Consider the following 16843-nt stretch of genomic DNA (forward strand, 5'->3'; position numbering starts at 1 on the left):
GCATCTCGCCATGGCAAGTTTGTTATGTGCATGCGATTTGTTCTGTCCTGAAACCTGTTGCGTGTCAAGCAGTGCTGGCCCCAGGTTACGTCCGAGTGTGTGTCTGTGTGTGTGAGGCAGAGGCCTCCACTGCAGCTGTTAATGCTGCATTAGACGCCACAGACCGGAGCTCTGGCAAACGTTGGTGGCACCAGAGGGCCGGAGGGGATTGCATCCCCGTCTACCTCATCCTCCCTATCACGTGGGAGGGGTGTTTTTTATGGATGAAGCTCGCCACATGATGGCGTTAACCTATGGGTGTCTGGGCCGAGGATCGGGCTGTGACGCAGATTGTAACTTGTGCTATTTTTCACTGATATTCAGCTTGGTATTGTTGCTCCCCATCATACCGATGTCAGTGTAGGCCTTTTCCTTTCAGAAACTCGTCCTGATTTTATATACATTAATTTATTTTTGCTGTTATTGTCATGGAGTAAAACAAACCTGGTGAAAATATATTTTCAAGTGAATGCTTATAACAGACTGGCCACTGCATTGTAATTGAGCTTTATGTTTTGAAATCTGTTCTTGTCCTGTTCCAATAGTTTACTTATAAATTGCGTATTGAAAGTATACCTGTCTTTTTGTGAGTTTTCTAGGCAATATATAGAATTGTAAGTATAGAATTCAACATTTTTAAAAGCAATTAAAGTGTCCAAATATTTTGGGAACACTATTCATTTATTTATTTATTTATTTATTTATGCAATAAAGAAAATCATTTTTACATGTACTTTAACTGTCTTCATATTTTGGGGACATATATTTAATTATTAATTAAAAACATACTTTTATTAATAATGCTTATTTTGTGTGTATATATATATATGAACTAATTTGTCTCTTAATTCAATTTTTCATTGTTTATTTGTTTGTTTCTTTTCTTTCTAGAATTTTCTTTATTTTTACTTTTTAGTCATCAGAAAAACAAAGCTGCCCCCTTTAAGTCTTTTATAAATATTGCACAACAGGCCGAAGGCAAACAAACAGCCAGAAGAAAGTGAGAGGGGCAACTGGATACCTCTAAACAGCAACTGTCGCCATGCTGCTCTCCTCTCGGTCGGGAAACTCCCACGAGTTCTGTCCTATCAGTTAGATAAGTGTTACCGAGCTCCTGGGGCGTGTTTCAGCTCTGCCGTACGGCTCAAAAACAAACACGCAGGGCAGTCATTGAGCAAACTAAAGAAGGCAGAACATTTTTTGGACATCCATGAATTGCTTTACGGAATCTCTTTTAATCAGTCTGCAGGAATGGACGTTTAAAAAGATAGGATTTACCAAAAAAAAAAAAAAGATTTAGGAGGAAGGTGTAATAAATTTGAGGGATATATGTCCGGTGAGTGGGATGTTTGTCTGCCAAAGACTTATGGTTAGACTGAGAACACTGATATGTAAAGAACAAAAAGCCTTGGCAAAACGTCAGTCTACAGGGCAGTACCTGGCGCCACACCCTCACCGAGTACTGGCATCAGGAATCTCTCTTCCAGATTTCTCCATTTCCTGCGCACACTTCATTTTGAGAGACTGCGGCGGTGGAGGCAGCAAACCCGAGAGCAACAGCTTAAATGAAACTCTCCTCTATAGAGACGCTCAACTTTATATGCCACAGGTCTAGTGAGTAGTTGATATTGAAATTTGGAACAAACTTTTTTTTTTTTTTATTTGATTTCTTTCTATCAGTTGTAAAAGCCAAACGAATGGCATTTTGATATGCTAGGTTGAATGCACTGAGCTTTGGTCATATATTCTGGCCTGCTTTTGCTCTTAAATCCTTCCTGCTTTGCCTGCGTAGGTGCTGCTTCACATTCCCTGCCGCTGAGTGACAGATGAAACTGCTCTCAGCATACAGGGCGTTCTCTAGAGCTGTGGTGCTCGACTGGTTTCGCATCAGGACTTGGAGTTTACAACCTGTTCATATGAAAGTAAACTATATATATCCAATAATATGCCAAATTATGACAGACTAAATAGGAAAAATCTTTCCTAACATTTCTAAAAGTCTCTTGAGTTTATGACTGTATAATTTTAATAATAATAATTGAAGCTTTTTTTGATGTGGTATGTAGTATTGAGTTGTTTTGTTTATGACTTGTCATCTGCCTAATTTGACTAGCTTCTACAAGATGAATTTGCACTGAAGTAAAATTAGATTTGACACCCAGCCGGTGTCAGCAACAAAAGAATAAATAAATAGCTTGTTGATTAAAAGGTTAGTTGATATGTATATGTATGTATAGCTTTGTTTTTTTCTTTACTTAAGAATCACTGTACTAGAGCATTGAAAGAGAGCTATTTGTAAATGTCAGATATCAATATTCAAGTTAGTATTCTCATTTGCTTAGAGAAGTTATAGATTAACACAAGAAATACAATATGTTTCAGTTTGTAAAGTGGCTGTAGCTATGGAGACGGAGGCAAGGATTGGTCTCCTTTAGGTTTGGAACTATACATACTTTCTCTATGCTCGCAATTTTCCACTTAAAGCCCACAAACTGAGGCTGTTCACAGTTTTTCATCCATGCCAAGTTTGCTTAGTCAGATTGCAAATCAGCATTGTCTCGTGTATAATTATTCACTGGCATTATGCCACTGCATTTGCTTGTTATGGGTGCAATATCAAGTGCTTACGAAACCACATGATCTTTTATCCTCAGATCAATATTTCTTCAAATTATATTGCTTAACGTTAAACAACGTTTCCTTCTGCGTGTTTAAAGTGAGCGACCAAGTGGAAGAAGATGTGCAAGATGAAAGTAGCCTGTTTGTGCTCTTCCTTGTGTTTTGTAGGTTTGCAGAGTAGACTAATAATCTTGATTATCCTCTGTGGAAGATATCTAGACGTGTTGGGTTTCCTGCCAGAATTGGAGGTGTGGGCTTTCTTGTATTTTGTTTTCTTTGTGGTTTGAGGTGTGAATCTGTCAGCAAGGACTTAGTTTTGAGTTGCTGCTCTTTAAAGGGGTCATAGGATGCCCATTTTCCACAAGTTGATATGATTCTTTAGGGTCTTAATGAAAAGTCTGTAACATAGTTTGGTTAAAATTTCTTTTTTTTACCCTGTCAAAAACAGCTCTTTTCAGATCAAGCCATTTTTGTAGCATTTTCCTTTAAATGTTAATGAGCTCTGCTGACCCCGCCCCTCTCTTCTGAGCTGCTCTCAGCGAGACTGTTTACTTCAGCCGCATTCATCGTGAAACTTGCTAATTAGCACATTATTAGGAAAGACGATTTGCAAATATTCATTACAAAACATTATACTCACTTCTTCTGTAGATGAGGCTGGATCATGAATAATTTGTACGAACATAGTCGCATTTATGTAGTTCGGGGGCGGATTCCCTTCAGAAACAATGTAATCCACTGCGAGTTCAGCGGCTCAGATGTCGGGAGTAAATGAGGACTGCTATGTTCATTATTACATCCAACAACAGAACACCTCAATGGCTTAGGAGTCATTCTTGTCTACAACTGCTCCAGTGGTGAAACAATGGCGGACTGATGACAGCTCACTCAGGGTGGGTCTGAGGTAAGACACCAGTCCAGTCAGTGCTGAAACGCTTCTGTCAATCAAACTATTGTGGGAGGGGCCCGTCTGTGTGACGTCACATAGACAGGCATCTGAGATCGGCTCGATTTGAGAAAGGGGAAAACATTTAACCAGATTAAAAAACAAACACTGGGTGGATTTTTATCATTATAGGGTGGTTGTGTACACACACTGCCAACACACATTTCAGTTCAAACAACTTGTAAAAGTGCATGTAGCATCCTATGACCCCTTTAATGGAGATTAGCTGCTTAGCATTGGCATTTACTGTAGCTTCTGCTGGTGTAGGCTGTATGCGTGACTACACAGTTCCTTTGACAGCCATTGAGAAGTAGCTGTAAATTGGAAATATTGAATTATAGTTTTTTTTATAGTTATTATAGTTTTACTATGTATTATAGTATTTAATTATATTATAGTAGATGTTTTACCACTTTTATTTAATTAAATCTAATCATATTTATTATATATAGCATTCAAATATTATTAAATATTAGTGTATTGTTTTGTTCATTATCATTATATCTTTAATAAATGTGTAAGTATGTTTATTATATATTGTTGCATTTGTTAGGAATATAATCAAAAGTATGATTTGATATTAAGATACTGTTGTATTAATCATCATTGTATGTTTAATAAATGCATACTGTTAAGAATTTAGTCCACAAACCATGTTTAGCTTTGTTGCAAGTGAACCTGTAGTTTTGTACGGTTTTGTTTATGGTTTGGCATCTAAATATTATAAATATATTTTAAATATTATTACAAGTTTTATTACAATCAGTATTTTATTTGATTAAACATTACATTAATTACATAAATATTATTAGTGAATATTACTATTTTTGAAGTTCTTAAAGCCCCAAAAAGAATGCCTGATGAAGGTCACATAACCAAAACATTGCATAAGAATATACATTGTCCCTTACGATTATTTTGCATATTGTTTCAAAAATAGCTATTATGTGTGTATGGGATCTGATGTCTTAAGTGACTCTTTATGAAGTGGATCTGCTGTAGTACCTGGAACGCAGGCTGCTGGTCTGAGGAGAGTAAGTTTGGTGTTGTTGCTAATTTGAGAGGGCAGGTTACAAGATCCTGCTGTCCATAATTGGCATGATGAATCCGAATCACACCATTACCTTTAGAGGCTAGTTTTTCTGGGTTACTATATAATAACAACAGAGAAATGAATTTGGAGAAAGAACAGAAGAATACCACAGTCAATGAGACTTTGGCTGCCTTCACAGATGACACTTTTTCCTAGAATTATTTTGGAGAAACTAGGAACAATGGTCAGTAATAAGTAACTACCAATTCAAGGTGAAAAAAGCTTTCAGATTGGTCAGTTAAATACTTTATTCAGCCAGGACACATTAATTAACATTAACAGTTTCCCCAAAAATATTAAGCAGCAGAACTTTTTTAACATCAATAATTAGAAATGTTTCTTGAGCAGCAATTCAGCATATTAGAATGATTTCTGAAGGATCATGTGACACTGAAGACTGGAGTAATGGTGCTGATTCCATCACAGGAATAAATTACATTTTAAAATGTTAAAACAGAAAACAATTATAATAATATTTCACAACATTACTGTTTTTACTGTATCAAATAAATTCAGCCTTGGTGAGCAAAAGATTTCTTTCAAAATCATTTTTAAAAAATCTTGCCCACCCCAATTTTTGAATGGTAGTGTGTTTCATATATTGATTTACTAAATGGGAGATGCAAATAGGACACATCCAGGTATTTATAAGTCCCAACACAAGGGTCAAAGAAAATGGAGTTCACTGCAGGAACAGAACAGCTAACACACAAACTATCAAAAATAGTTTTGAGAAGAAATGCAATTGGATCTACTGTTTAATACAGTGCTGTTGTTTCATTTACTCTTAAAGAAAGTGATTACTGGATGGACATCACATGGACGGATGTCTCTTGGAAGCATTTGACGTTTGAGAGCTGATGAAGTGGTCTTCCAGTGGAGCATGTCCTGTGGTCAGTTTGCCAGTCGCTGGCTGTAATCCCCAATCTGACACATCAAAACTATTTACCATAAGAATCATTGTGAATTTTAACACACGCTGTGTAAATGTAGATTACTCACCACAGCTGAGTTGAACACGTGAAATATCTTTTTGTTTCAGCACCTGGAGAGAGAAAAGCTGTTTGATGTAAAGTACAGTTACTTATTAAAAAGCAATATTTTAGGGATTGTCTTGAATTGAAGTGTATTTCACATATGCTGCATTTTTTAGCAAAACAACTCCATAAGGCCTTACCTTGTCGACACCGTAGTTTTAAACGTCTGTATATGACATTTTCAAATATGTCACATTCTCATTGCAAGTCAATTAAATATATCAATTAAATAAACTGGCTTATAGGACATCGGCTTTAGATTTTGTTGAAGCATCGTGCTGATATGTTTGAACACAAGGAAGTAAACTTACTATTTATAGAGCTTAGGAGTATAAAAATGAACCACATATTTCACTGATGTGTCAAGCTTACTGTCAAAGTCTAATTGGATTATTAATTAAACTTTTTAATTTACAGTACATATAGTTTTGTGATATTTGTTTGGTCAGACACTTGAAATGTTGCATGACCCAGAAACCTCAGATTTGATGTCCTTTATATTATGAGTATTGAGTAATCTTGATTATTTATCTGGGTATGTTTTGATTATGTATTTTAGACATTTGTTGTTTGGGCTTGACGATAAAATCAGCCTACTCAAAAAATCAAACTGATTCTGCTGTGTTAATCACATTTTTGTATTCAGAAATGTAATTTGTTGTTGCCTGCTGGATCTGATTATAAACTGCTAAAATTACAATTCACAAGAAAGTACAATCTTTCTTGAGTATTTATCTACTTTTTGCCCTACATAACACGGTAATATACAAAAGTCTTAGATGCTTCACAAAAACATTTAAGATGGTTACTTATATACTTTCCACAAATTCCTTTTGCAAATATTGTAATAATTCAGTGTGAATGATGTATGAACAACGAAAAAAAAGCTTATTCCATTCTACACTTCAGCACAGTTTTGAGGTAGTTTGCGGTTATGCAGCATATTATTATGGTTTACACATGGTTTACAACAAATCACAGGGGAGTGAATGAATATTCTCAGACCAAAAATAAGATTAGTATCATCTTTTTTTTTTTTAAAGTGGGTTCCTAAAGTGGGTTTTTACAGAAATGCCACAGAAGAACCATTTTAGGTTCCCCAAAGAACTGTTAAAAAAAAATTCTTTTTTTTTCTTTAGTGTGAGGAACATTTTAAAAATCTAAAGACCCTTTTTCACTATCAAGAACCTTTTGTGAAATGGAAAGGTTTCATGAATGTTATCGATGCCAATAATAAATAACCTTTATAACTGTCTGGTGTGTCTTGTAGTCAGTTTATAGTTCTTTTGGCTTCCCTTATCACTCCCTGATTGTGTCCAGTTGTGTCTTGTCAGCTTGTTACTCTGTGTGTATTTAAACCACTTGTCCTTTGTGACACATTTGTGACAAAACACTGGACCCAATAAGATTTATATCCTCTTTTTTTTTTTAAAGTGGGTTCCTAAAGTGGGTTTTTACAGAAATGCCACAGAAGAACCATTTTAGGTTCCCCAAAGAACTGTTAAAAAAAATTCTTTTTTTTCCTTTAGTGTGAGGAACATTTTAAAAATCTAAAGACCCTTTTTCACTATCAAGAACCTTTTGTGAAATGGAAAGGTTTCATGAATGTTATCGATGCCAATAATAAATAACCTTTATAACTGTCTGGTGTGTCTTGTAGTCAGTTTATAGTTCTTTTGGCTTCCCTTATCACTCCCTGATTGTGTCCAGTTGTGTCTTGTCAGCTTGTTACTCTGTGTGTATTTAAACCACTTGTCCTTTGTGACACATTTGTGACAAAACACTGGACCCAAAAGAAAAAGAAGAAATGGTGCATCCTTTAAATTTGTTTTATTTCGTTTTGCCAGTGTTTTAGTTTTTTTTTTCACCTCCTGTGCCTTGAGCAGGGAGATCGCTCCCTCGAGGAGCACATGGATGAATTCCTGGGTCTCGCCTATCAGACCACCTTCCCGGGCAACCACCTTTGCTCGTTCCTGCACGCTGGCCCTATGAGCGCATTTTTCTGGGGAGGGTCCTCGAGGAAACTTCGCCACCTATGTGGACTATGTGGAGTGGCCTCTATCCCCCGTCTGCCCCTCTGTCCCTCATCTTGGGCCTGCTGGAAGTCCTCGCCTCTTGGACCTGAGGAGCCTGTGGCTCCGCTTCTGGCCTCGGATGGCTCCGTTCCACCTTGTCCCACCATCCAGACACCTGCGCCTGCGCTCCTCCTATCCTCAATTCCATCGTGAACCATTGGCCATTCGGCCTCATGGGGCTCCCTTGGTCAGTAGGCATGGTCTGCCCCCGCTCTGCCCTCCCTCAGGCTCTGCCTCCTTCCTCGGGCGCTCAAGCTAGCCCTTTGGCCTCCAGATCCCCATATTATGGAAAAACTGAACCCACTAATTGCATTACAAACACCACAGATTAAACATCAAAGTTGAATTAATTCATGTTTTGACCACAGATGTTTCTTCATCCAGCAGCTTGTTTTAAAGTTACTTCTAGTTTTAACAAAGGATATTTCTTGATCTGAATTTTATATCTAAGCGCTCGCATTTTAACTGCACAAACTGTGTTCCCATTTTGTAATATTTATTTTTATTTTCCTTTATGTATAGAACACTTGCAAATTTGTATCATTGGTTATTCATGTATCTACGACATCCACACTTAAAAATGTGTGAATGCCACTGCATTAGATATTAAACCAAGTGGAATTTATTTTAAAGAGATAGGCTAGCACTTTTTAAGTAAAACAATTCACAAAAAAACGAGTTTTAAATTATAAAACTGTTTATATATATATTGTTCAAAATGTGTACACTTGTGTGAACTTGAGGAGAACTGACTTTATACATCCAATAAAATCAACTTGACACCATATGTACCATCATGAATTTTTATGTTGTTATTTAATGCAATGACTTTCATTCATTTGAAGTGTGACTTAACTTGCCAATAATAATAATAATAATTAATAATTCCTTACATTTATATAGCATTTTTCTAGGCACTCAAAGCACTTTACATTGTGAGGGGGACCTCCTCATCCACCACCAGTGTGCAGCATCCACCTGGATGATGCGACAGCAGCCATAGTGCGCCAGAACGCCCACGACACACCAGCTTATTGCTGGAGAGGTGCCAGAGTGATGAAGCCAATCAGCAGATATGGGGATGGTTAGGAGGCCATGATGTTCAGAGGTCAATGGGCAAATTTGGCCAGGATGCCGAGGTCACACCTCTACTCTTTTCGAAAGACATCCTGGGATTTTTAATGACCACAGAGAGTCAGGACCTCAGTTTCACGTCTCATCCGAAGGATGGTGCTTTTTGACAGTATACAGGTGCATCTCAATAAATTAGAATGTCGTGGAAAAGTTCATTTATTTCAGTAATTCAACTCAAATTGTGAAACTCGTGTATTAAATAAATTCAATGCACACAGACTGAAGTAGTTTAAGTCTTTGGTTCTTTTAATTGTGATGATTTTGGCTCACATTTAACAAAAACCCACCAATTCACTATCTCAACAAATTAGAATACTTCATAACACCAATAAAAAAAAACATTTTTAGTGAATTGTTGGCCTTCTGGAAAGTATGTTCATTTACTGTACATGTACTCAATACTTGGTAGAGTTTCCACAGTCTGTGATGATTTGGGGTGCAATGTCATCTACTGGTGTTAGTCCATTGTGTTTTTTTGAAAACCAACTTCACTGCACCCGTTTACCAAGAAAATTTGGAGCACTTCATGCTTCCTTCTGCTGACCAGCTTTTTGAAGATGCTGATTTCATTTTCCAGCAGGATTTGGCACCTGCCCACACTGCCAAAAGCACCAAAAGTTGGTTAAATGAAGGTGTTTTGAGTTGATTAGCTGATTGGCATGTCACCATATTCTAATTTGTTGAGATAGTGAATTGGTGGGTTTTTGTTAAATGTGAGCCAAAATCATCACAATTAAAAGAACCAAAGACTTAAACTACTTCAGTCTGTGTGCATTGAATTTATTTAATACACGAGTTTCACAATTTGAGTTGAATTACTGAAATAAATGAACTTTTCCATGACATTCTAATTTATCGAGATGCACCTGTAGTGTCCCCGTCACTATACTGGGGCATTAGGGTCCACTCAGACCACAGGGTGAGCACCCCCTGCTGGCCTCACTAACACCTCTTCCAGCAGCAACCAAGTTTTCCCAGGAGGTCTCCCATCCAAGTACTGACCAGGCTCAACCCTGCTTAGCTTCAGTGAGTGATCAGTCTTGGGCTACAGGGTGATATGGCTACCAAATGCTTTCTGGAGAAACTAAACACTATAGGTCTGTTACCTCAATGTTCTTTTTCTGTCTCTGTTCCTGACAGGCTCTTTATGCTTTACTACACTTACTTTAGCAATGTTTCAGTAAAAAAAAAAATTATAATAATAATAAATTTAATTGATCACATTCATGTGAAATGCATGGTTTGCTTGATGCTTTTATTTTACATAGCTTCTGATTTGCTTCTGAATACATCGGAATTCCATTTGATCTACATAATCAGCATTCGTTCCTGGATACCACGGTAACTAGTAAAAATCAGGACCCTCAAATACAGACTCTAGCCCTGATTATAACATATTTAACATTTGACACTGAGTGTGTCTGGTAATAAATGTGTGTTCTGGTGGTAGTAGTTCTCAATCTTTTTGGCTCCAGAGCCCACATTGTCCTTAATTGAAGGCCCCATGACTTTTATAGTTGTTTGTGAATTGTGATTAACTGAATAAAGATTAGGGATTAGAACTTTGAAAGATAGTTTTACTCTCAATTTCGACCTGATAGCTTGGAATAACTAGAAAAATTTTATTAATTTTAAAAAAATGCCTATGGAGTATTTAGATTTTATTCATTTGCATTCATGCTCATTGGCTGAGAACTATTGTTGAACTCTGGATAGTTTATCTTGAACACCACAAGTTTGTGTAAAACCTGACAGTTATGTTCGGCAGCATGATTTGAGAATGATCCAAAGAACGTCTATGTGGTTAACTCCAAGTAAGAACATCCTGAAAACTTTAATTTTAGGTTTAAATGTGTCCCAGATTTTCAATGTATATCCCTTTTTTAGTCCAGGGGCATATGCTCATGATACTGTCCAAAGCAAGGTGTCATGGCATATGAAATTCGGCTACAGATATGTCTGACATTCTTCTACAAATTACAATTCAAAGAAACAAAAAAAAAATGTATATGCACAACAGCCTGTTTGGCTTACAATGTTTTTCCTTAGCTGATATAATAAAAAAAAAAAAAAAAAAATTGTAACTTGTGTTTTGTGTTCATGCAGCTCTTCCATGACAAAGAAATGAGGAAACAGAGGAACAGGGTGGCATATCTAAGCTTGTTTTACTGATGACACGCAAATGCTACCACAAAAATTCAGTGTTATTGTCAATGTACACAAACATTAAAGCTTTAAAATTTCTATTTCATAACACGTCCCATATTAGACATGTTCCAGGCATGTTACTTAATTTTTAACTAATGCAGCAGTAAGTAAAGTAACAGGATACGGGACACACATTCATAATGGAGATTTTACATTATCCCCACGTTCTGGTTTAATTTTCAACTTGTCCTTTTGAAATAATGCCTTAAAATAAACAATGAAAGACATTTATTACCATCATTCACAAATAAGTAACATATACATACAAATCAAAAGAGAATGTCACGTTTCTGATGTGTTGTTAAGAACTGTAAAAACTAAATTATATTTTAAAGGAAGGCTTATCAAAACAAACTACCAAAAATCAACTGTGTAACTTCACTTTAGGGAAGTTGCCTGTTTGAATTCCATCTAATATTTTTCAGATGTACAGAACAGTCTGTCATTCTATAAGAATCAAACGTCAGTAACATGATGGACCACTGCGTGTTTCCAAATTGCAATTGTTGAAGACTCTGGTTCTTCTTATGTTAGCTGTAACTTCAAGGGGCACAATGTGATTAGCATGTGCTAAGAAGTCATCATCCGTCATAACCAGCTGATGTAGAAGTAGCAGAGTCAATATATCAATTTTCATTTTTTTCTTCTCACTTTGGGCTTTTTGACTGGCCGAAGATATGGGTTGTCAATCATGTTTTCTTCATTGGCCTTCCCTGTAGGCACAACACCACCAGGCGGCAGCACTATGTTCTCCTTATCTGCACTTTGATCATCCTTGATAAAAAAAAAAAAAAAAAGGATTAATTAAATAAGTAATTACTACGTGTGTGTATATACAGTGGTGTGAAAAAGTGTTGGCCCCTTCCTGTTTTTTAAATGCATTTTTTGCATATTTGTCACACTTAAAAGATTCAAATCATCAAACTAATTTTAATATTACACAAAGATAATGCAAGTAAATACAAAATGCAGTTTTTAAATGATTATTTATTTTATTAAGGGAAAAAAGCTGTCCAAACCTGCCTGGCCCTGTGTGAAAAAGTAATTGCCCCCTAAATCTAATAACTGGTTGTGCCACGCTTTGCAGCAACAACTGCAATCAAGTGTTTGCGATAACTGGCAATGAGTCTTTCACATCGCTGTGGAGGAATTCTGGCCCACTCTTCTTTGCAGAATTGTTTTAATTCAGTCACATTGGAGGGTTTTCGAGCATGAATGGACTGTTTAAGCATCTCAATCGGATTTAAGTCCGGACTTTGATTTGGCCACTCCAAAACCTTAATTTTGTTTCTCTTGAGCCATTCAGAGGTGGACTTGCTGGTGTGATTGGGATCATTGTCCTGCTGCAGAACCCAAGTGCGCTTGAGCTTAAGGTCACAAACTGACGGCCGGACATTCTCCTTCAGGATTTTCTGAGAGTGCAGAATTCATGGTTCCCTGTATTGGGCCCGCTTTTGCTGCCAAAACAGCCCTGATCCGTTGAAGCATGGACTCCTCTAGACCCCTGTATCTGGCACCAAGTTGTTAGCAGCAGATCCTTTAAGTCCTGTAAGTTGCGAGGTGGGGCCTCCATGGATCGGACTTGTTTGTTCAGCACATCCCACAGATGCTCGATTGGATTGAGATCTGGGGAATTCGGAGGCCAAGTCAACACCTCAAACTCGTTGTTGTGCTCCTCAAACCATTCCTGAACCATTTTTGCTTTGTGGCAGGGGCATTATCCTGCTGAAAGAGGCCACAGCCACCAGGAAACACCGTTTCCATGAAAGGGTGTACATGGTCTGCAACAATGCTTAGATAGTTGGTGCGTGTCAAAGTAACATCCACATGGATGGCAGGAACCAAGGTTTGCCAGCAGAACATTGCCCAAAGCATCACACTGCCTCCGCCGGCTTGCCTTCTTCCCATAGTGCATCCTGGTGCCATGTGTTCCCCAGGAAAGCAATACACACGAACACGGCCATCAATGTGATGTAAAAGAAAATGTGATTCATCAGACCAGGCCACCTTCTTCCAATGCTCCGTGATCCAGTTCTGATGCTCACGTGCCCACTGTTGGCACTTTCAGCTGTGGACAGAGGTCAGCATGGGCACACTGACTGGTCTGCCTCTATGCAGCCCCATACGCAACAAACTGTGATGCACTGTGTATTCTGACATTATAACTTTACAAACTAAAAAAATTTATGAATAAATAAAAAATAACAGACAAGCATGTATGTTCTTCCATAAAAAATTTGACACGAAAAAATGCTTCATGCTTGCCTGAATGATGTTACTGGGGTTGTTCTCCGAGTCTGTCTGGTCATCCTGCTCAGATGAATCTGTCTCCTCCAATGACTGAAGCTCTAGTTCAGAGGGCAGCAGTGTGCTGAGGTAAGGGATGGCGCTCGGCTTTGATGAGATTACTTATTACACACAGACAGATGAATAAACACTAGAAAGTCAAAAGGGCAGTCAAAGTATAATAGGACAGAAAAACTCACAAGGGAATGCACTGATGTCATCCTTAAAAAGGCTTTGCGTCTCTCCTGTCTTGGCCATGAAGCGTGTGAGTGCGCGCTCCACATCTCTCCTTTGTGATGCCGCCTTCTCTCTCACCACCTGGTACTCTGACACAGGCTCTCGAAAGGTCTAAAACACAGAAATGTGAGATATGTTTTGAAGCAGAATGTATGCTCTTAATGTTATTGGTTGTTAAGTTGAAAGTCACACAATAGCAAGGCATCAGGTGAGCAACATAACTCACTGGTGTTTTGATGTATGTATGAGGATCTGGGAATTCAGGGAAGTGGCTGGGGATGTATGTTGGATGAGTGCGCTTCTGTCCGGCCATGAGGGCTTTTGGGATGACTGGGGCATTTGTTACTGGAGCTGTTAAATATAGAAGAGTACATTTAAATAACAATTATAACAGATAATATAAGATAAATAGATATATTAGTGAAATATGGTAAACCTACGTGCAGTTATGACCATCCTTTGGGATCTTTTGGCGTACACTGGAAGAGTATCCACATTAAAACCTGCGATTGTGGAAAAAGTAAACCTCAGAATTAGTTAAAATACTATTAACATATGGACATGATTCAACCCCATAGAGAAGTGGAATCTTTTATACTTCCTAAGATTAAATATATTGATCAAAGGGCAACCAACCCATTTCGACCAGTGTGACGACCACATCAGAGAGTGTAGGGGTGCTCCTAGCTGTGTGCTCACAGGTTGCTTTCGCACAACGTCCAACCTCAGTTATATCTATCAAAAGATAATGAGACTCTTAATATTGAAAAACACATACAATAAACTCGTGTTCATTCTAAAACACATAAAATATATATATAATTTTTTTTTGGACAAGCCTCACAGGTGTCTTGCATGAGATAAGGGAAGGACTCACAGCTCTGCATCATCTCAGTGAGTGTCTCCACCGCCACTTTCTCAGCGCTCTCGAAGCCACACTCCGTCAGCAGAGAGCTGACCACCACCTGCAGTGTGCGTCTCCGAGCCAGCTGATAGTTCTCTGTAGGACTTGTGCTGGTCTTACTGCTCCCCGAGCGCTGCAATTATTAATCAAAAGAACAGAGTATTAAAGATCAAGATGTCCAATTGCAAATGTTTGACTCTCTCAAAACCAAGTTTTGGTTGCTGCTACTTATGGCTCTAATCAAAAAGTTGAAACTAGTATAAGATGTTTTGCTGGTCTTCCAGCCTGGTCAGACTGGGAGACCTGTTTAAATCAGCTAAGACCTTTTCAGAAATAGTGGTGGTTGCCGACTTTTGGGCATCATAAGTGTGTTCCAACAGCATGTCTGACCATATGATGGCCATAAAATAGTGTTCAGGTAGGGAAGATTTGGTTTGAGACTTTATGCTGACAGACACTGAACTGTTTCTAGACAGCCTCACTACATTTATTATAAGGGCCATTATATATTTACGCATAACATAATAAAAAAGACCGGTGTGTTTGCATATAAAACAACGTCTACTTTTAAATATATGACAGTTCTTCCCTTAAATGTGCCTTATATTTAAACAAACCCAAACCCATAAATTAGTGTTTGGCTAAGCTAGCAGACTGTAGGCAATAAAAATGAAAGGAGATATTTACGCTTCCTGAGTTTAAAGATCCGCTCCCCATCACTACAGAGTCTGCCATTTTTTAACTTTAGTGTTTTTTCCTCTGGTGTTTAGCACTCGCACATAAACTCATTGTGCGCTCTGCATTCCCTAATAACTGTATTGGACGTTTAAATATTTGGTGAAAATGGCAACCCTATCAAAATTTCCAACACAGGGCCACCGGAAGGTTGTTGTTTTCTGCGCGTTTCCAAAATAAAAGTCAAAAAACCTCGCAGGCCTATGGAGTGGGAAAAAACATTGAAATATAAAGATTAGAATTGTGTGTGTTATCTTTAACGTCATTTATGGGACATATTGCACTCCTAAAAATTGAGGGGGGAATCGAATTTTTGCAGATATAAACTGCTTCAAAATATTGCAGAAATTGTTGTCTGGATGCCTTTGACTTGAACCCAGGCCCGGTTCTGTGGGGGTGCTATAGGGTGCTGAGCACCCTCAAACGAAATTAATAGCACCCTCGGTTAATGCTGTAATAATGGCATTTCATTGCAGATTTGGCAAACTATCCAGTGCTTTATGGTTTGCGCTCTGCAGATTGGTTTCTATTTCAACATCGTTTGCAGCGTTGAGCAATGTAGCCAATCACAGACATATCTGTTGATTTCTTTAACCCAACAGCCAATCAGAGGCATTTAAGTTAGAATCCACTCACCGCTCAAATCGCCACAGTTTTAGTTCTGGTGTTGCGTTCAGCACGAATCATCTCATTATAACAAAGTGTAGACGCTATATAAATAAGAGATTCAGCATAGAGAACTTTGATTATAACGTAACTTTGTGAGATCCGATTAACTAATATGAGTGACAGCTTTTAGTGATTATAAAGGGAAAGCGCTTGCGCCATTGCCATGGATGGCACAAATATATGAGATATATCGAGAGAGCACCCTCACTAATTTAAGAAGCACTCAGTGATTTGATTCTGGAGCCGGGCCTGCTTGAACCACAACACGTGGGAAGCGTTTCTCCTCCATTCATGTTTAAAAAGCCTGATTAAGAAACTGTTTATGTGAAATATTCTAAAATGATTTACAGTAACTGAGAAAGATTTGCTAATTTATTTTATTGGTTTGAACCATGGTTTGAACAGAAAAGGGTGCTATACACATAGTTATGAAAAACCAAACCAAACCACGGCCTAATTAGAATGCCAGACACTTTCTTACAGAAGGATTCTCGTCCTGTTGGATCAAAAAGGAAAACAGTAAAACCACCCTTCAGTATAGAACATCTACTGTATAAACTCTTGGACTTTTACATGCATTAATTATTAAATATAATTTTGTTTAGTTATCATTAAGAGCTACTTTAAAAAGTAAAAAAAAATTATATTATTTAGTGTTTCATTCTGCTTTGTAAAGACTAGAAATCATGATATTAATTGTAACTATATTTCATTATATACTATATTTCATTATTATGTATTTTCAGCCATAGTTTTAAACAGTATTAAAAAACGTGCATAGTTTTGTAAAGTTGCACTGAATCAAATTGCCAAATTTACACTGCTATCTTTAAACAAAGTGTGTAATGCTGTTCAGAGGTG

The 16843-nt window shown here is 37.6% G+C and overlaps 1 protein-coding gene across 1 annotated transcript; it reads right to left on the bottom strand.

Moving 5' to 3' along the window:
- Positions 1 to 11364: 11364 nt before the first annotated feature.
- LOC107549030 (transcription initiation factor TFIID subunit 8-like) lies at positions 11365 to 15472 on the bottom strand. Its single transcript, XM_016229932.1, has 8 exons — positions 15266 to 15472; positions 14552 to 14711; positions 14311 to 14409; positions 14115 to 14177; positions 13901 to 14025; positions 13638 to 13785; positions 13417 to 13559; positions 11365 to 11925 (listed from the first exon to the last, which is right to left on the bottom strand). The coding sequence occupies exons 1-8, from the start codon at positions 15311 to 15313 to the stop codon at positions 11785 to 11787; spliced, it is 927 nt and encodes a 308-aa protein (XP_016085418.1). The 5' UTR covers positions 15314 to 15472; the 3' UTR covers positions 11365 to 11784.
- Between the last annotated feature and the right edge of the window lie 1371 nt (positions 15473 to 16843).

The sequence above is a fragment of the Sinocyclocheilus grahami genome, unplaced genomic scaffold (genome assembly GCF_001515645.1).
Source record: "Sinocyclocheilus grahami isolate Dianchi unplaced genomic scaffold, SAMN03320097.WGS_v1.1 scaffold361.1, whole genome shotgun sequence".
In the NCBI taxonomy this organism is placed as follows: domain Eukaryota; kingdom Metazoa; phylum Chordata; class Actinopteri; order Cypriniformes; family Cyprinidae; genus Sinocyclocheilus; species Sinocyclocheilus grahami.